This window comes from Ceratotherium simum, chromosome 4 (genome assembly GCF_057802395.1).
Source record: "Ceratotherium simum simum isolate JZ-2026a chromosome 4, ASM5780239v1, whole genome shotgun sequence".
Classification (NCBI taxonomy): Eukaryota; Metazoa; Chordata; class Mammalia; order Perissodactyla; family Rhinocerotidae; genus Ceratotherium; species Ceratotherium simum.
Window position 1 is genome coordinate 66,899,139 of NC_141903.1, and position 20,590 is coordinate 66,919,728.

General features: G+C 36.4%; 1 protein-coding gene across 1 annotated transcript in view; it reads left to right on the plus strand.

Annotated features, from left to right (window-relative positions):
* Positions 1–9,133: 9,133 nt before the first annotated feature.
* The window catches only part of LOC147917314 (uncharacterized), a 104,357-nt gene continuing 92,900 nt past the window's right edge, over positions 9,134–20,590 (plus strand). The window contains 5 exon segments of the mRNA XM_087430333.1: positions 9,134–9,274; positions 13,593–14,793; positions 14,796–15,352; positions 15,354–15,900; positions 20,010–20,201. Of these exon segments, the coding sequence (XP_087286459.1) occupies positions 9,134–9,274; positions 13,593–14,793; positions 14,796–15,352; positions 15,354–15,900; positions 20,010–20,201 (2,638 nt within the window).

Sequence of the window (20,590 nt, forward strand, 5' to 3'; positions counted from 1 at the left end):
CAAATCTTTACGTCATTTTCTTGTCTTTCAAAATACATATTTGCATTTTATCCATGTCTCCTTCAGAGCTGAGGAATTCATGAAGGCCCTACCCAGGTGAGCTGATTATATGTCCTTTTTTTTTTTCTGTTCTGAATGAAGTCTTCTCTATTTTAATCCTTGCTATCCTAAATTAGTTGTTTGGCAAAAGATAATAGCAAAGGGAAAATTATTAGAATGTTACATAAGAAGAAAATTGAACAAACATATTTCTTTCCAGTCAAAAATTCAATAGCTGTTTGTAACTTTCTCTGTTAGCAAATAGAGAGGATGGACACATCCAAAAAACTACTAAATGGTCAATGTGTTTAGGCCTCTTTTATTTATGCTAAGAAAGACATCATATGCACATTTGAATAGCCACCATCCGTATCCTAATTTGGTTATTTGAAATAAATTGTGCATTTAGAAAGCAAGGAAAATGCAATTGACAAGCTAGGCTTCTAAAGCATGATTGAAATTCATTCTGAATTCAAGGAGGGTCAGTTTCATTTCCTAGCAGTAGTCCTTGTTTTGAATTCCTCTCTTCTGCTTTGTTTCCATTGCAGCATTCAATTTACTAGTCACCAAAATGATTTTCTCATCTGATTTAGTTAGTAGAATATTTCTTCATTAATTTTATACTTAATTTTACTTATATAAATGTTGATATTGAATTTTTTTGAAATATATTAATCGCCCAAAACATTGTCATCTGCTCTGAAGAAAGAAGACATTAAGGACTGAAATTTTGTCTGTAACCACAATTGCAATTACTCTGAGATTTAGACCAATTTTATAGACAAAATATGCTGGCTAATTTGTGTAAATTATCCCCAATTGAATTTTGCAAAATAATGTATTTGCAATTGCACTGTCAGCTGTTCTTTAAATAATATATTCCAAGATTTTGATGGCAATATGTATATACAGTCCAAGATCCCTGTAGCCATTAAGAATTCAGCCAGTCCTTCTTACCTTCCTCACTCTCACTTAGAATTTAAATATTAGTTTTTAATCTCCTTTTCTTCTCCCAGAATTTAAATATTAGTTCCTTGATTCTAGCATCAGGTTACCATAATGTTGAATAAATATCCTAAAATTCTTTATATAGAAAGTAAACTGAAAAATAAATCTCTGTTTACTTCTTTTTAGATATTTCCTCAGTTGCTAGCAATTCCCCTTTTTTAATGTGAAGCCATTTAATTTCTCAAAGAAATCTGTGGTAACCATGTGATTAAATGATAATCAGGATGCACGTGAGATATTTTTGCTGTCTTTTCTCCAGGGAGAACATCATTCAATAACCAAATTTTCAAATAGGTCTTTAAAATGACACACCAGGAGTGTAACTGTGATGGATCAAATTCTCAACTCTCTCATTAGCTGTGATGCCTTTTTCATAGGCGGGTTCCTGATTATTTTTACAGAAAGAAGATTCTGAATTCTGAATATAATCTGATTTGTGAAGATATACACTCACTATATAAACTGCACCATGTTGCCCTTATCATGAGACTGCCCAGAACTCAGTGAATTGGAGAGATCGGACGGAATGTTAGCGCTGATTATCTGCCCAATATAAACCCAATCATAAAGTGATTAAATTAACCTGGCACATTAATTCTAAGCATAATTTCTCATTCCCTTCTCATTGGCCAAACTGCAATTTACACACTTCTTTGACAGTGGGCAAAAATACAGCAAAGTCAGTAGCTCAAGCTGTATAAAAGGAAGGTCAGCAGAAAATATCAAACATAGAACATTTTAAAATAAATGCCTTTTTATTGCTTTCAAAAACATGCATTAGTTTGGATTAAGATACAGAATGTATTTACTTTAGTGAATAAGTAAAGTGAGCATAGAAAATGTTTAAAAATAGTGATTCTAAATTTATTAGAGAAGATAGCTCCTCTAAATCTTTTGATTGAAGCCTCTTTGAAGGCCTTATATCTTGTTTACATTAATATTCTTATCAAATTATTTTTTTCAGAGGTAGCACAAGTAATTTCAAGGTAATTCAAGTTATCTTGAATTATTAATTCTAAGCAAGTAATGAGGTTTAACATTGCCCAGAGTACCCTTAGTATTGCTAAAAATAAAAAGTTGGCTCTTAATAAATAGCTCATGGTAACACTTCCACTGAAACATTTGAACGGACATTTTTATTACTTTCTTCTGAGTGACTTGAAGAAGTAGGGTTAACCTACAGTCATTTTTTAGGCTACTATGAACAAATCACAGCTTTGCTTAAGGAGTAGGAAAAAGTATTTTGACTGTTTATTTTAAATATTTACTTGAGATTTTTCTTACTCTTTAGAATTTAGCAGTGTGGTTATCTATCAGTTTTCCTTGGTTCTAGGCTGGAAAGGAACGAAGATGTTACACAGGTTCTGTTTTGAGCAATCAAAACCTCTCTGATGTCAGCAGAATTGATGAGACCTGCCCCTAGAGAATAAGACACAGCCTCATTGAAAGAATCACCGAGATTTCATGTTTGGGGGGAATTACACGGAGATTTCTGTATGAAGATCGAGAGACAGTATATTCAAACACTACTTCAAACAGGTTTAAGGTTGAATGCTTCAAAATTAAGAGGATGTCATTTAAACCAATCAAGAGTTGGTAATTCAGCAATTATTAAGTCTTCAGAGAAGCATAGCTCTTCTGTAACGTAGTTATTGAAATAGTGTGGCTCCACTTCAGTAAGCGAAAAAGGAGACAGCTTTCCTCTTTAGAAAACTCGAAGGCATTCTTCATTTAATTAATATGTAGGGAGTCTTGAGCAGAGAAAAAGTAGTCCCTGAGATCTATTCAATTAGCCTTTTGTGCCTATTCTTTTGCTAACTTTTACAAGGTATCTAATGACATATTTAAGTGCACATATGTGCTTTATTTTTCCTCTTTCTTCATCTTAATGGAAATATACCTTTTTAGTAAACTTTTTATTATTTGAAATATGTAAGTGTTGAAATGAAATCATCACCTTTGGTCTAGTTGCAGACAGTCTAATTAGCCAAAGAGGAATAGTGTAAAGTGTCACTTGGGACTCAGTGAATGGAAATGGGTTTCTCAAGATAGATTCTGAAAGTCCCCGTGCTGGTCAAGGTCAGAGTAGGGGAAAACCATAATTACAGAGTTCTCAGACTTAGCAATTGGAAAAAAAAACTTAGAGTGGCTAGGATTCTAATTGTAGTTGAATAGGGTGATTCCTTCTCATACAGTGATATTTAATTCATGCATCATTCTGCATGTGCGATTAGCTAAATTTACACTCTAATAGTCATTCTAAAGCCAAGAGGAAATGAAGCAAAACAAAATACACTTCTTCAGGGATTTCTAGTCTGATAATGTCATGATGATAGCACATAGAGTGTCACTGTACCTTCTAAAGTAGAGACACATACCACTGCTGGTATGCAAAATGGTTCTGGGTGGTATAAGATGAAGATGTTTTCTTTTTAGTACTTATTTGTTTTTGTTTGAATGTGTATTAGTTACAACCCAGAATTTCACATATATTATTGTCTAACATGAAGCTAAAGTAAATAATGAATCAAAAAACTAAAGCAAATAACAGCACAGATATTTCATAGGAGTAGTAAAAAGCATGAAGGTAGTAGACAAATGACTGAAGTTGGGAAACAATAGAGCAAGTTGTATTCATTCATTCATCCAATAAACGTTTATTAACTACTATGTTCTTCCACACATATGGAATTAGGTACACATCAAAGTATCAGACAGACAAGATCTTTGCCCTTATGGATCCTACGTTTTGGCCCACATGTCCAGTGATTCCTCAGGAGACTGGGATAATCTAAGGCTATATGCACTGAGGTGTTTTATCTATCTTTGCTGGGCCCAAAAGTAAATTTGTTTTGAAGCTCTGTTCGCTCAAGTCAGGTTAACTATGGAGCAGCCGGGGGTCTGGCTCAATCCCAGGAAGATATTCTCACTAGAGGTGCTTCATCAAAAAACATGTTCTACAAATACTGGAGCTCTAAGGAGATGAGCTGATGGATGCACCATCATAAATAGAAAGATCAAGGTGTAGGTGCTTCACTCACCCTGTCAAGCACCCTCCTTAATACTTCCACTACCCTGTAATCCCTGATGTGCTTCCCAACCATTTCAGCTCTTACAGGCAAAGTCAAACCCAAAATACAGGAACTGTTTGGCTCTGAGAAGCCAAATGTGAACACAGGGGAGACAAGCAGTCAAAAATACAACATGACATCTTCTTACTCTAGTGGCCCTGGCCTGCTAATCCGACTTGCTAGATTTTTATCACAAGTCATGGTTAGCACAAGATGAAAGAAGGATATTGGAGAGTTAACACCTAAGATTGATTTAGGACCCAGTTTGGGTAAAGCCTCTTTACACCGGGCTGAGAAAAAATAAAAAGTGATCTCTTAAGGAGTTTTCTTCCTAGGCACTTGCTGATATAGAAAGAAAGATAATCTGTGCTTAAACCAAACAATAAAACAAAATTTGAAACCTTAGTGTATACCAATTGGGAGAGGAGGAAAACGAGGTAGAATGAAGTGAAACTGACTTCTTTTCCTCAGGACTGCCCTAACCTAAAATCTTTTCTGAATGAGGTTCCTTTCCACCTATGCAAGTGTATCCACTTCAACAGCGTTTCTGAATAAGAATTACCTGGTGTGGGTGTAAGGAAGTGGGAGGATGGCTGCTTATTAAAAATGCATATTCCTGGGGCTGGCCCCGTGGCGCAAGCAGTTAAGTGCACGCTCTCCGCTGCGGCAGCCCGGGGTTCGCCGGTTGGGATCCAGGGGCGCACAGACACACTGCTTGTTAAGCCATGCTGTGGTGGCATCCCATATGGGGTAGAGGAAGATGAGCAGGAATGTTGGCCCAGGGTCAGTCTTCCTCAGCAAAAAAGAGGAGGTTTGGCATTGGATGTTAGCCCAGGGCTGGTCCTCCTCACAAAAAAAAAAAAAAATGCATATTCCTGGGCCCCAGCTCAGAATCTGAATTTCTAAAGTGAGGCCCCAAATCTACATTTTTAGTGAGTTCCTCAGTGATTCTTAAGCACTCTCAAGTTTGAGAATCTCTGTGCTAAACTATAAACTCCTTGAAGTGTACATTATATTTACGTTTACCCTAAGTCCAGCTCAGAACCGTGAGCCCCATATCACAGAGCACCAAATTCTTAAGGCTACCTCTATGGGAAGTACATTGGATTTTCCCAATTATAATTCAACTCCTTTCACCAGAATCTTTCTATAAGACAGTGAAAGAGGAAAGGGAGAGTTCCTGAAGCATGTCAGGAAAAGACTCTATATTTAACACTGTAAAGCAATAAAAATCTTTCAAAAATCTTAAGTAAAAAAATTCTTCACTCTGAGAGTCTTGCCACGGTGGAGAAGTGAAGCAACATCTCAGCACTGTGTTTCCTTGGGCAATTCTCTGCATCTCTAGTTCCTCTAATGAGAAGTGAGGGAGTTGGGTAAATGATCTCATACCTATCTATGCTCAGTCAAACAAAGGGTAGACATTTTTGGAAGTGTAAGGGGTTTTCATTTTTAGTTCATTCTTCCCTTCCTTTACTGGTATCACTTAATGTATCAAACTTTATTAAATACTAAGCTCAATTTTCTTTTGGTTTACTAATATAAATTTTTCCTTACCCAGTTTTTAAAACATTAGTAATAATAACAATAATAAATTCCACACTGCACAGTGCTCTTTTCTATCTGCATTTCATTTCCGCAGAGATTCTGATTTAACTTGTGTGGGGTGAGCTTCTTGCTCTCCAAGGATCACCCACTAAATTATGTTTGACCAATTATGGGTCAAATAGAGTGATGGCATTCCAACAAAGCTTATGTTTAAAGATAATTATTTTAGTATCGAGGTTCTTTTATATCTATTCTTCTGAACTCAAGACCTTAACAGATTTATGCTCCAATGATCACCACGAGTTTATTTTGTGCATGACATGAATACTCCCTGTGAACTTCAACAACCTGCCCACTGTGTGTTTGGGGAAAGGGAATGTTAGTTTCATTGGATGTGAGATTTGAACGTTTCTATTTTAAAATTTTAACCTAATAGATTCTAATATTTTATACATATGAATGTATATAAATATAGATATAAATACATTTACTCTTCAATGTTTTCAACAGAGGGAAGGAAGTAAAGTTGTGAAGAACAACTTACAGTAGCATGGAGACACATTTAAATGGTCATAACTAAAGCTGTTTAGCAAACTATTCATTAAGAATTACTGCCCAGCAACCAAGTTTGTCAAGTTTCATCCTTGCAGTGGCATAGAAGTTGAGTGCGAGTCTGAAGTGATATATGGGCATTATTGAAACAGCTGTTTTCCAATATAACTCTTCTTATGCTTTATATAGTTTTAAAAAAATTTAAGGACAAAAGAATATAGTTTAAAATCCATGCTATTCAAAATCAAGAATGACAGTAGAAGGCAAGTTTGTACACTTTAAACATGCTTTCAAAAGTAAATGGAAATTTTAGAATTTTCTTCTCTTTGAATATTTTTAAACTTGAACTTTTCATAACTTGTTTTACATGTATAAACTTCCTTTAAACATTTAGTAAGGAGAACATAGGCTTTGTGTTAAAATCAAGAACATGAAGTCATAAGAAATACATAAGATTTCTTTCAAATTCTACAGAAAACTGGAGTCAGTGGGCATTAAAAAGAGTACTAGATGGTATGCTACCCTGACAGTTAAACATTTAACCTTCTGAATTTATTTCATATTTAGTCTCCTTCTAGAATTTTAATAGTGATCATTATCTAGCTTTTTATGAGTTTTTCTCTTCTTCTTGGTAATAGAACATTCCCTTTAAATGTTCCAAGGAAAACATTTCAGCTTAGCAGTACAATAGAGAATTTTTAAGTAATTTGTCAAAAACTGACACCAGTAAAACTTTCTAACAATATCTTCAAAAAAAATCATTACAATCTAACAGTTTTCTTAGAATAATGGTGTCACTATGTAATTCTGCAGTAGGAAGATATTGTTAGTATTTCCTGTTTACATTTTTCCTCATTCTTATGTGAATTATAGTAATGAGTCCAAGTCCAGTTAAAAAAAGATCTATAAAATCCAACATAAAGGTCTCAAATGTGATAGGATTTGGCTGATATATAACAGCAATCATGATAACTTTCCTGAACTTTATTGCCAATTTTGCACAGAACAAATAAACATTTATGAAAAACATAAATCCAGGAAATCTGTAGTGGAATGGATACCTTAATGTATATCCCAAGGTCTAGTGGTGATATATTTTACTTGTAGATAAAATTATACATTATGCATATGTGTTAAAAAAAAAAGCTAAAGTACTGAAAATTTTTTCAAAGTGGAATGAGAAGCCATTAGAGGGTTCTAAACAAGGATATGACATGATTTAATTTATATATTTAAAAAATCTGGCTGCAATGTAAATAATCAAAATATATACATATAGAAGTAAGAAAAACAGTTAGAAAGCTATTGCAATAGTCCAGATTTTAAAAATATATACTTTATATATAAAATATATATACTTATTATGAATATATATATTTTTAAAATCTGGACTACATATATATACATATATATGTATATATACACAGATGGGGGGAGCTTAGAGTGTGGTGGTAGCAATGGAGAGGAAAATAAATGGACATATTAAGGAGAAGATATTTAGAAATAGAGTAGAGCAAACTTGTGGATGGATTTGATGAGGAAAGTAAGTTAAAGTGAAAAGTCAAGGATGATGTCTGGATGTTTTCTTTGAGCTGGGTGGATGGTGAAGCTGTTGACTGAGATTGGAAAGAGTCAGAGGAGTAAAGAATTGGAGAAGGCAGAGGACATCAAGAGTCAGTTTGAGACATATAAATTTGAAATTCCAATTAGACATCCAAGTAGATATCTCAATTTGGCAGTTGGATATTTAAGCCTAGACTTTTGGGGGGAAAGTCAGGAGTGGAATTGTGAATGTTAGAATCATCTGCATAGATGATTTAAAATCCATGGAAATGAGTGAGATTTCCTAGAGAGAGAGTTGATGAAGAAGTGAAAGGAACCCTGGAGATGCCAAAGATTAGAGACTGAGCAAGGGAAGATCCAGAAAAAGCATCCAAGAGGGAATGGCCAGTGGAGCAAGACAAGGACCAGGAGAGTGTGACACTGTGGAGTCTAAAGGAAGGAATAGATTCAAGAGGAATGGAGTGATCATTTGTGTCAAAATCTGCTGAAAGTGTGAATAAGATGACTACAGAAGTGACTATTGGCTTTGGCAGTAGGGGTGTCACCAGTGAATAGGGAAAGAGTGCTCTCAGTGGAGTGGTAAGGATAAAAGACTGCTTGGAGTAGGTTTAAAAAAGGATATGAGGAGAGAAAGTGGAGTCAGAATATATAAACAACTCCTTCAAGATGTGTTGCCGTAAAGGTTAGCGGAGGCATGTGACAGTAGATAGAGTGGTCAAGGAATGTTTGTATGCTGAAATGAGATGATGAAGTGGAAGACAGAGATTGATGTTGCAGGAAAGGAGGAAAACAATTGCAGGAAAATGGTCCCAGGGACACTCACTTCATCCACAAAATAAGAGAGATTTGATTAGTATATGATACAAGTCAAAGAAGTTGGTAGTTTTAGTATCAGAAAGCAGAGAGAATTTCAGTCAGCTTCTGTTTCCTATGATTATGTGTCCAGATCATCATGGAGAGTGTGGGAGGAAGAGAAGGGATAAGAGGTTGGAAAAAAAGAGAAAGTGTGAAATACTCGTTTTAGAGATAGGAAATATGTAAATGTTATTAAATCATTGTGTAGGAAAGCTTTGAAATGATTGTGGTGTCCCCATGTGAAATTAAAAATTCTAAACCATGTGTGAGGAAATCCAACAATATTCTGATTTTTTCCAATGGTGACCACTTTGAAAATTTTTGATATATCAAATATCAAATTCTTTAATCTTCTAAAACTTGCTTTGGTGCCCCTGCTTTGCTGGTGTCCTAAGCATTCTCTCTATGAATAAGTTTATTAGGCCCTTTCTAAAAGAAGGGGGAGAGGCTGGAGAGAGAATAAAGTGATTTACTATCTTGAAGGAAGAGGATTCCACACAATGGCCAAAGAAACAGGAGACTGGGATGCTAAAGAACACCTTCTCCCACCCCTCATTTTGCTCAATATCAGTTTAGACAATGTGGCTGCAGCCATGCCATGTTTAACAGACAAAATAGGGAGAAATGTTTGCTGCACTCAAGTAAAGTAGAATTTGTGGCACCTGCTAGAGACAGCTTATGGGACTTATGCCAGTTATTCTAGGCACTACCATCAGCTGACTTTGGTGCTTCCTATGCAGGTACAGAGCAAGAGAGATAACTAATGGGGAAAAAGACGAGCAGTGTATTTGTTAAAAAATAGAACCTTTGTTACCTATCAAAAAATTCATATGCAGTAAAAGGCAAGAATACATTCAGAAATACGAGGGCACATTATTAAAAACATAATTAGATACAGATTGTGTCTGTCCATCTAATTCATTTACTTATGCATATTTATTAAGTGCCTATTATATGTCAGGCACTGTGCTAGATACTAGGTACATACTCAACAGTGCATTCAATTTCCTGTAACAAAGTTGTCAGGCTCTCTCAGAGCTAAAGTGCAAACTGATTATAAAATTTACTCTGTATGATCAGAAACAATCCCAGGGCATCTATACCATGTGTGTCTGCTCAAAGAGTTTGCCTAATTCCTAGCAGCCTGGGTTCTAGTCCTGAATTTGCCACTATTAGTACAATACAGGAAGCAAGGACTCTCTAAGTATCAGTTTTTCTCCTATAAACTGAGAACTTTGGATGAAATGATCTTGAAAACTTCTTGTAGATATTCTAGCGCAAAAAGAGTTTATGGTCTGATCAGCTTTGTGTAAGCACTTGCAGCTATGACGTGATGGATATTCTCCCAATGTCAGGCACTGTTCAACTCTAATTATGTGTGTATTCTAACAGGTATGTAAATATATTCTAATACAAAGTTAAGAATAATAGATGCCATTTGGCTGGAACCATTTATAACATATTTTCAGTTGTGTTTCTTCAAGACAATCTGTAAAGTGGAATTTGTTATCATTTCTGTCTTAAAGGCAAAGGAAACTCATCCTTAACACAACCTGCCAAGTAAACAAGAGAGCCAGACCACAGCCCCGATCTTGAGTCAAAGCGCAGAGTACTGTCCACTAAACACAGTGCAGCAGGCTACATTTTGCTGTTCAAACTATTTGGGACCGTAGAGAAATAATCAATAACCTAGTCAAGTGCTTTTGAAGCATTTTTTAATTAGAAAATCCAATATGTGTAAGACAGGGATTAAAAAAAGAAAGATATTAATTATGTGTTTGTAATCCTCTCCCAACCTAACCCCCACGTTGGTCTTCTAAGAAGGAAGGATTATTGCTTGCTTAGTCAGCCACAGGAACTTAACTGTGCCTATTAGGGGAGAGAATAGAAAGGATAATTGGAAGACGCCAAAAGAGTGTCAATTGCTCTATATACAAAAGGCAGCGTAAGGAAAAAGAATTTTCAGAAAATTATGAGACTGAGAGTTTATGGAGGAAAAAGGATTTGAAATCTACACATGCTATGATGTAGGGGATTTTGAGGAAAGCCATCAGTTAAGAAGAATTTAAATAGATTTTTGCCAAAACTGGCCACAAAGCAGCCCCATTTTATTTGAGTTACATCTAAAACAGATAAAAGTTGATCTTCTTTGCTGAAGTATCCAAAGACACAGCTTGCCCAAATACACTCAAAACAACTGCTTCAAGCGGAAGCAATTTCTCTTTGCATCTTTGCACACAGTTTAATCCTCTAAAAATAAAGCAGTTGAATCAGGCTTAGCTCTAAGCACAGGCAAGTGTCTACTTGAGGGGCTACCTGGGAAGTTAGGAGGCTGCCTTCTCCCTAAATATCTCCTCCAATACTTTCTAATAGTTAAAACATCATCAACAGGGAAAATAGCCCTTTATTTCACAATAAAGGTAAAGAATTAATTTAATCTTCTACAAGTAATTGATTCTTCTACAAAGAATAGTATTCAATCTTATAATATTTAAATATAGTGTATATGATGAACGTAATGAAGGCAAACATCTCCCTACCCCATTTAATTTAGCAGGGCTACAAATCTGATGATATTGAATTTAGGTCAACTTCACACAAAATTAGATATTCCTATTATTCTAAGAAAAATTGGAATATAAAAATAATCAAACAGAATGTGACTTTATAGCTTGTATTTTAAATGTCTACGCATATGAAAAAAATGTATGTTTGAATGTTCACATGGTATATAATAATGCACTAAATAGTTAGGGTAGAATTAAATGGGAAAGGAAAATATAATTATGAAAATAAAATGTATTCAAAGGAAAACACTGTGGGATACCAGAAAAAGACCCTATGCTATCAAGTTGGCAAATGAGTTGAGTCAGTCAGTAATTTTACAAAACCTAAATTCTAAGTGGAAAATAATTTCAAATTTGATGCTTTTAAATGACAGTGATAGCTGAAGACCCTCAGCTCCCCAAAATGAGGAGGAAAAGAAGAAAAGCCTATAAAATATGGAAAATCTTGAATCCCATAGTAGGTAAGTCCAACTCATTGTTTTTATAAGTATGTATAAAATGAACTACCCAGCTTATGTACTTTGCTGTCTATCACAGGAGTATCTATAAAAGTAGGAAGATAAATGCATATAAATATTATAAAATGATTTAGAAGTTTGGTTAATTGTTATTATGTATACACTTCTGCGTTAATTCTTAATGATATGTATTGTGAATAATAAAAATTTAAATAAAAATATTTACTTATTAAGACCCCTATTCGTAGAATCTGTTATCAATGCATTATTATGTAACTATCTTCAGTTATCTTCCTACTTGCAGAAATTGAAGTGTAGTCACTTCAATTGAAAAAGGCTATACACTATAAAATTATAAAATTGAAAAGGGTTATAAACTGAATTGTTCTTGGAATGAGGGTGTTATTTTAAGAATAAATTCTAATCTACAGTTCTGGAAGGCAGTCTATCAGTTTATGAACTGCTATCTATCATGCACATGCTGTATTGTAAATGGGCTTTAGAGAGATATGTCTCCATGTGTTTTCTCCCACAACTTCCAGGTTCCAGCTCTCAGATTGTGACCAGGCCAGCTGGAAACTGTTTCAGTACTTGCCATGAGAAAAATCATTCCCTCGGACTAGAAGAGAGGCAAATGGGAAAAAGCATACTCTCCAAAGAACTTCAGTATGCTTGAGAACCTGTGTGTCAGATCAGAAGTCTGTATACCTCTCCTGAAGTTGGAAAGTAGTAATTCCTAAGCCTATGATGCTTTATTGGATTCTGAACAGTGATTATTTTTCTCCACCCCATACTTTTACGGGGTGTAGCCAAATTTTGGTAGGATGTTTTTCTTTTTCTTGTTGAAGAGAATTTATTTATTTACTCTTTATAGAAGTATTTATGTAAGTATTTTATATTAAAAATTATAAATATACAAATGTTTATATTTAAATTAAGAACATTTAAAATAATTATAAATAATCCTTTCCAGTTTTTAGTTTAATCTACTTATTAAAAATATCCCTGTGGACACCTGGTTCATAGATTTCCATGACATCGTTATTTATTTCTTGCCTCTTCTTTCTTTTCCTTTCCAAATACTCTCTTTCAGATGTAGTTTAAAACGTAATCTGAGATCTTCATATTTTGTCCACTGTTTTTTACACAAGATCTGGTACCTCATGCTCAAGTTCACAAATTTCTCAAGCAAAATATTCTAACATTATAAACCAGAGGAGTCAAGGTTGCAAGCTGGCAATGGTTGGGCCAAACCTGGTCCCTAAATATATTGGCCTCCATGTATAGCCGGTTTTTTAAAACGTGAGTCAATTCTTAGAAATTAGGAGATTTCACAATATAATAAATCCAGACTCTAGTTTTCTCCTGAAAAATGAGAGGATCTGGCAACACTAGGGCACCTTCTCTGTCCTGTAAAAAGCCCCTACCCTGGGCAAGGGAAACTATTGGACCTGTTTAGAAGGCTCTCTAGAAGCCATACTGAGGTCTACTCCATCCTCTTTACTTATATCTTTATTTGTTGTACCATCTCAAATTAGATCAAGCTTGATTTAGCTGCCTGTGTTATAATGCCATGCTTAAATACCTTATCATGGCGACTTGCTCTTTATCAAGAAGTCTTTTAAAATTTACTTGCATAAATTTGCTCTGTAATTTTTATTTCTCCTATTTTGGAAGTCTCTGTTTTAGAGTAAAGTTTAATTAGATTCTTACTTCCTAAAACTACCAGGTGGTATTTTGCATTCTAAGATAATTGATTTAAAATAAGATATTTATTAGAAATGAATTTTTATGGAAAATACGTTGACACACTAGAAATGAATGAAAAACATTACTCAAAATACTTACAAAGGATATGCATTGAATTTCATCCTAGAATCTGAAACATCTGCTCTCTAAATGGACACAGAAAACTTTTTTTGCTTCTTCTTTAGGTGAACATCAGCCTGCTAAGCAAGCATGCCAAAAAATATATAAAACGTCTTGAAAAAGAAGTCAAAGGAGACACCTCGAAGGCTGTGTTTCATCAGACTGGGGCATTAGGGAAATCTAAGGAAAATGGAGATGAGCATACATCTGCTTCTGTGAATGGAAAGCATTATTCCCCTTTTCTCCCTAAAGATAAGAAACAACCTCCATCTGACAGCAAAATAAATAAAGAGAAGAATGATGATCCTCCTTTGTCTATTTTTCATCAACTTGAGAAAATCTTACCAGTGGTCATGTTTAATGACTGTGAAGAATCATTATCAGGAAAAATTACACTGCAGAATGTCTCAAACACAGTAGAAACCTTTAAACCAGCAAAAGGCAAAATTATTACTGAAGTGAAATATGGGGCTTTCAATGTGCAAATAGAAATCAAGAATAAATTTTTCTGTAAAACAGGAATGCAGTTACCAACAAAAAAGAGATGTCCAAAATGTTACCAGCGTTACTCTGTCAGACACATTCAGAGATGCTGCACTTCTAGAAGCTGCTCTTCTAAACACAAGAATATATTGGTAGAAGAACTAAAACCTGAAGTGCCATCTAAATCCAAAGGAGAAATTGCCAGAACTGAGAGCCCCTCACTGAAAGTAAGCATTGTAGGAAAAAGAATTAAAGTGAAATACATGAGTAAGAAACAGAATATATTAATTAATATAACTTGTCCTAAAAGAAGGGGGAAAATACCTAAATGCAGAAACATTTCTTCCAATCACACTACTAAAGAATGTTCTAGGTCTTCTGCACAGTCAGATATTAGGCATCCTGAAAAGTGGCAGCTTGAAGACAAGCATCAGAGTTCAGACTGTTTGCATGTCTCTCCTCCTATTGTGTTTGCTGTCCCGAAGGAGGAAAATGTTGATGCAGTTGTGGTTTCTCTACGCTCAACCTCTGAGAGGGAAACGAATAAGCCAGACACACTGTCTTCAGTCTTAGACGACTGTGAGATAGAATCTGCCATGTCTCAGCAGAAGGACTTTAAAATTAATCAGAACACCCCCAAAAAGAAACATTTCTCTGAGGCTGAGACTCTTCTCAAAAACATTCCTCCTGCTTCACATGATACCCTAAAAACCACAAGTTTAAGTGATACAGACTTAAGTAAAATGCCTTTTGAGGATTCCAAGGATGCGGATAGAGAGAGAAAATCATCTTTGATATACCAGAAAATATCACATCAGACTCATATATACAGCAAAGCACAGACGGAATAAATCATTTGCCAAGTGCCATTACTGACATCTCCCCAGTTCAAGATGGCAAAGACTCTGACTTTTGTTCTTCATCTTCTCTGAGCATGCAGCTCGTGGGAGAAAAGGCAGCCAACATTTATTGCAAAGGCAGCAAAATTCCATCTGCGGATTGCTGATGGAATTTTGAAGATGAAGGTGAAGATGAAAGGTGAAGATCAAATTCTTCACCTTTTCCTTCCAGTCAAAATCCTCTGAAGACTTCCACCTCATTCTGCCCATCCCACTGGGCCAAAGATTATGAGGAAGAGCATGTCGTTATGACTGACAGAGACTTTATCAAAGCCACTCTACATAGTGACTCTCGTACAAAAGCACAGCAACTACTGGAAATGAAGAGTCCACAGTGTCCAGCTCTCAGCCCTGCATCGGCCAGCAGCCTCTCCGCTGGCAGCCCACTCAATAGTAGTAGCCACAGCACTGTGGAATGGGGTCAAACAGACTTCCAGGCGAATTATCCAGCCAGAGACAGCAGCCCCCAGCAAAACAAAAGCGCCAGTCATGACTTTAATAACTAATGAGTTGCAGCAAAGATTAATTATTCAAAATGATAAAGAAGGCACCCTCTATTCTAACTGTCCCATGGGAATGAAAAACCCTAAAGAGCCACCCAGCTCTGCGGGAAATGTTGAAAAAGACAAATTCCAGATAATGCCAGTGGTAAAGAATGCATGCCACAAAGATTTTGAAGACCTATCTGACAAGAATCATGACGAAGTCTGTTCTCGAATGGATTTTCTGAACACTACTGAGTTCAACTGTGCAGTGTGTGCTACAGATAACATGTTTCTTATGGAGAAAACACTGACCAATGATGCAGACCAATGTGGTACCCAAGATGAAATAAGCCTTGGACTAATCAGTGTCAAACAGGAGCCAGCAGAGTGCCAAAGGATTGCATCAACAAAGCCAAATTCTGAGGGAGATCAAAATGACCCAAAGGAAACTGACTATCACCAAATAGACATATTGCTCTCGCCTCAGAAGCAGAAGGCTTTTAAAGGTATAGTGGGTAATAGAAAATCTTTAACTTTCATTATCTTTACACATTTGAGCTTTGGAAAGTCTTAATGTGAGGGCTTTTTTTATTGCTTGGGATTTTTTCTTTATTGCTGAAGATATATTGAGTATTTTAGAGTTAGATGAACATGGGCAAGCATATATCAGCCTGCTTCTCTCCATTATCACCTACCCCACCCATAAATAGTGCATAACAAACTCACCAAGGCTGCAGTTTAATATAAAGTAAAAAAAAAAAAAAATCAATTTCTCTTTAAAAGGTTGATGTATTGCCAAATCAATTTTGTAGGAAACATTACCCTTTTGCCACTCTTAAATAATCCACCATTTCTTTCCTTCTTGCAAGCTAAGCATCTTTAGGAAAACAGGAAGAATATGTTTGTGATAAAGCGTGGTTTTCAACCTTGCGGTGCTGTTGCACAAGCATGGCGTACATGTTTCAGGAGGCCATGTGGAATAGTACTTACAGCAAAGGACAGAAAACAGAAATGGCCGTGGCTAATCCTACCTGAGCCGGGCATGGGCTCTCTGACCTCACGCAGACCTCTGGCCTCCCTCGTGCATTGGTTGGCCCTGGGTTCTATCAAACCATTGATAGAACCCAGAAGCTATCCAGACCTCAAGAGGGCTGAGATGGAAGCTCTTTCCTAAGTACATAACGCTGCCTGTCTGCTTTCAATCTTGGATCCACATTATATCATTTCAGTCACTTCATAGAAGGCCCTTGTTGTATTTTCTCAATAAGTCCAAAATAGTTTATATTTAATGTTAACGTAATTCCACATTGTATATTAAAATACATCTTGAACAAGTAAAAACTTTCTTCCAAACTGCCCGTAACATTTCTAACACGTGCAGAAACAAGATTTGGAATGATGAAACTTAATCAAGAAGCTATCTTTTCTTTGTTGTTGTCCTATCCCTAATTTTTTAATAGAATTAATAAAATTTAAAAATAGAAATAATATACTAAAAGCAGAATCAATTACTTAAGTGCTGGCATAAAATATCAGATTTACTCCATAGAGAATAAGTGCCCTACAACAATGCAAAAGCTATCCAGTCACTGCTTAATATGAACCCCTTAAAGCAAAGATCCATCACTCTTAGCAACTGCTTCCTAGTGTCGAGGTCCGGGTACCAGGATCGACGGCATTAATCCCAGCAGCTACTTCAGTGCGTAATTGTTTAAGTCTGCAAGAGGTAGACTTGCAGCAAGAGCACTCGTGTCTCCCAGAGCAGACACGCACTCACCTGGATGAGTATCCCTCCCAGGCCGGCTCTCCTTCCCCCATGGACATGCTCCTCCCTGGACTGCCTCTCCCAGCAAGGCATATTTGCTTAAGAAAATCAATAATTCAAGCTGGAGTCCTCCAAAAGCTGATATTACACTTCAGTAGACTTTGAAATTGTCCCATTTGGTGAATAATATCAGCTACCAGTTCCCTCTGTTACTGTGGTTCGTCAAAAGGCTGTTCCTACAACGTTACCCCTCACCCCTTTACTCCTCTTCCCCTGATCATTCTGTTCCAGCTGCATTGACTTGCTTGAGTTGCTAGAACCTGTCAGGCAAGATCCCACATCAGGTCCTTTGCTCGGGCTGCTCCCACTACCTGGACTGCTCTTCCCCACTATGTCCACTTGGTTCACTCTCATTCCTTCAAGTTTTTGCTCCCGTGGTACCTTCTCAGGGAGGCCTTCTCAGAACACTTAATTTAATATTGCAATCTGAGCCTCTCCATTCCAGCCCAGGCTTACTCTATCCCTTTTCCATGTTTTACTTTTATACATAGCACTTTTCATCTTTTAATATGCTTTATATTTTACTAGTTTATTTGTTCTGTCTTCTCCCACTAGAATATAGTCATGAGGGCACGGATTTTTTTTCTCTTTGATCATTGCTGTCTCCACAGCACCAGAACAGTGCCTGTCCTGTAGAGTAGGCGCTCAATGAATTTTCGTCAGATGAAAGATTGAATTCGGGGAAGTTACATCAGGTTTCTTTGTACAAAATTCTATGTTCCCATACAAAAACAAAAAAACAGGAAAACGATTCAGAAATCAAAATGTTTGTATTGGAAGATGTTTGAATCTATAAATGTTTGCATGAATTTGACTCTTCTAGAGCTATGAGTATTTTTATACTTTATTCAATACCATTGTCGTTATACTATTGATACCTCAAGCCAAGATTTTCTCATCTTTTCAGAGTGTAGATTGCTTTGAGAAACTGGGATATCTTTATACTGTTTCACCAGAAAATTATAAATTTGATATAGGCATAAAATTATTCCTGTATCTTCAAAGGGGTCTTCTAGCTCCTCAAAGTCTATCCACGTACCTCAGATTAAGAACCCCTGACATGAGCACTGACTGTAATGTTTATGTAGTTCCTTCCAGCCATGTGTGTGTGCTTGGGAATTAACTAGATTAGAGGTCTCTACCTGGCCTGCCTACAGGGGCCAGGCAGGTAATGTAAATGAGCAAAGCAGGCTACGTGTGAGAAATAATAGAGTGGTGGTGAACTAGAGGGAGCCCTGTCCTGAGGGAATGAGTATGCAGGTCCGTACAGCCAGGCCTTCTGATTTTTCCTGATTGCTGGAGATCTGGATTTTTTATATATATAAATCTCTAGACTATATGACTTTTAAGACACGGTACAGACTAAATAATCTATGACCTCTGAACTAGATAAACAAGAGTAGGAGATGGGCGTGTGGCGGGAGGTAAAATAGCCAGTGGTAAAAAGGAAAGGATACCAGTCTGAACCTCTTAAAACTAAATTCTGGGTTCTTCCTCTGCCGAGTCAAGTCTGTACATGCTTGGGTAAAGAGGTTTCTCAGGGCCTCATTTATTTAGCTGCAAGTAGACTGAAATATATCTTTAATATCCCTGCCAGAGAACCAGAAATTCTATATCATAAAAAATTTTAACGAGGAAACCAAAACTAGGCTACTCTGAGAGAAGACAGCAAATGAGAAGGATTAAATGACATTTTATATGCCATAGAAATATTTATAGTTATATGGCCCTTTATATGTAGTATGACACAAAACTTACATGCAGTATGTAAGATATTTTACATCCCTGTGCCCCTAAGGAAGGAGTGATTCCAAAAGCCCACACCAAGGCAAAAAGGTGTAGAGGGCTGCAGCTCTGAGAAGGTTTGTGGTCCCAAGGTGTGTGCCAGGCACTAGGGATAAAAAGATAAATTAAAAAATTAGTCCTTTCCTTGTGGCAGAATATAACTGTTGGGATAATTTCCAGCAAGCTGACTTCTAGTGAAATTGGGAACTTTCCACACTCCTGCCCATTTCAACATTTGTCAGTAGATGAGCAAGTCCAGGGCCTGAGGTCCAGGGTCCAGCTGCAATGCCTGTGCTGTCTTCCAGCCGGGCTCCTCCCAGATCTGCATCTTCCTCTCCTCCATCTCCAGCTCACTTCCCAGGCCCCCCTTTTGCTTTCAAAGTGGTAACTTTCTGCTTTCACACTCTTGCTTGATAAAACATTTGGGTGGTTTAATGGATTAACATATTGTCCCCACAAAGTGACAGTGTGTGTTTTAACAGAGTCCTTCAAGATACGCATGCATTTTGGCTTTTTTTTACGTTTTCTTCATTTTGAACCAATACATGCAGCAGGAAAAGTATCATGAAATTTGTTTTCTTGTGATTAACAGAAGTCAAACCATAAAGGACTTGAATTCAATAATAAACTTAGATAATAATTCAGACAATAATAACTTATCTTCTTATCGAGAATTCAGGGGATATATTTAACAATTTATTTGTACTTTGCTCATCCAGAGTAGCTAGTATGGTATCAGGCATACTGCTGGTGCCCAAGGAATATCTGTTGAATTGAATTCAACTGAGGCAATGCGTGGTGATCCCCCCCTTCCCTATATAAATCTATTTTTCAATCTACTTGCCTCTTTTCTTAAGTAATGAAGGTTTAGAAAGTGAATCACAAAGGAGTTGAATGAAATTATTCTAGTTCTAGTCTGCAGTAATTCTGTTTCAAAGACTGAAATATTTGAAATTCTATCTTGAAATGTTGTCTCACGCTCATACTTAATGTGGTTTAATCCAGACTGGAATTTGGAAATACATAGCCTCTGCAAGTTATCCCAGGAATTGGCTCCAGGAGGTGCAAGGGCCAGTGATGGTTCCCAAGAAGAAGCAATAGACCAGTGGGCCAGGAGGAGGCAGCAATTCAAAGATGGCAAAAGATGCAGCTCAGCACGGGGAAGTTCACTTGCCAGCAACATCACTGAAGGATCCAGCCAGTAGACAACCACCCTCTTTTCCAAAACCAGAGCAAAGGCAACAATTTACTGTAGCTGAACCAGGTCTCCTCCCTCTTATCTCCAGACTACAAACTCTGTTGTTTGAACATGGCAATGTGCTGATTATATTCTTTTATATAAAAGATATTTTTGGAATAATCAACTCTTTATGATCCACTAAGGAATCCTAACTGGGTAAATTATCTCCTTCAAAACACACAACTGCCTACTAAGGCTACTTTTCTCTTCAGAAACTGAAATAACTAACTATAGGGTTCTTTACTGAATTAAATTTGTGTCCTACTTCAAAGAATTTGAGTTGGCTTGCGAGAATATGTATAATGTGAAAGATAAGATTAATATGTTTGATTATAAGAAACAATTT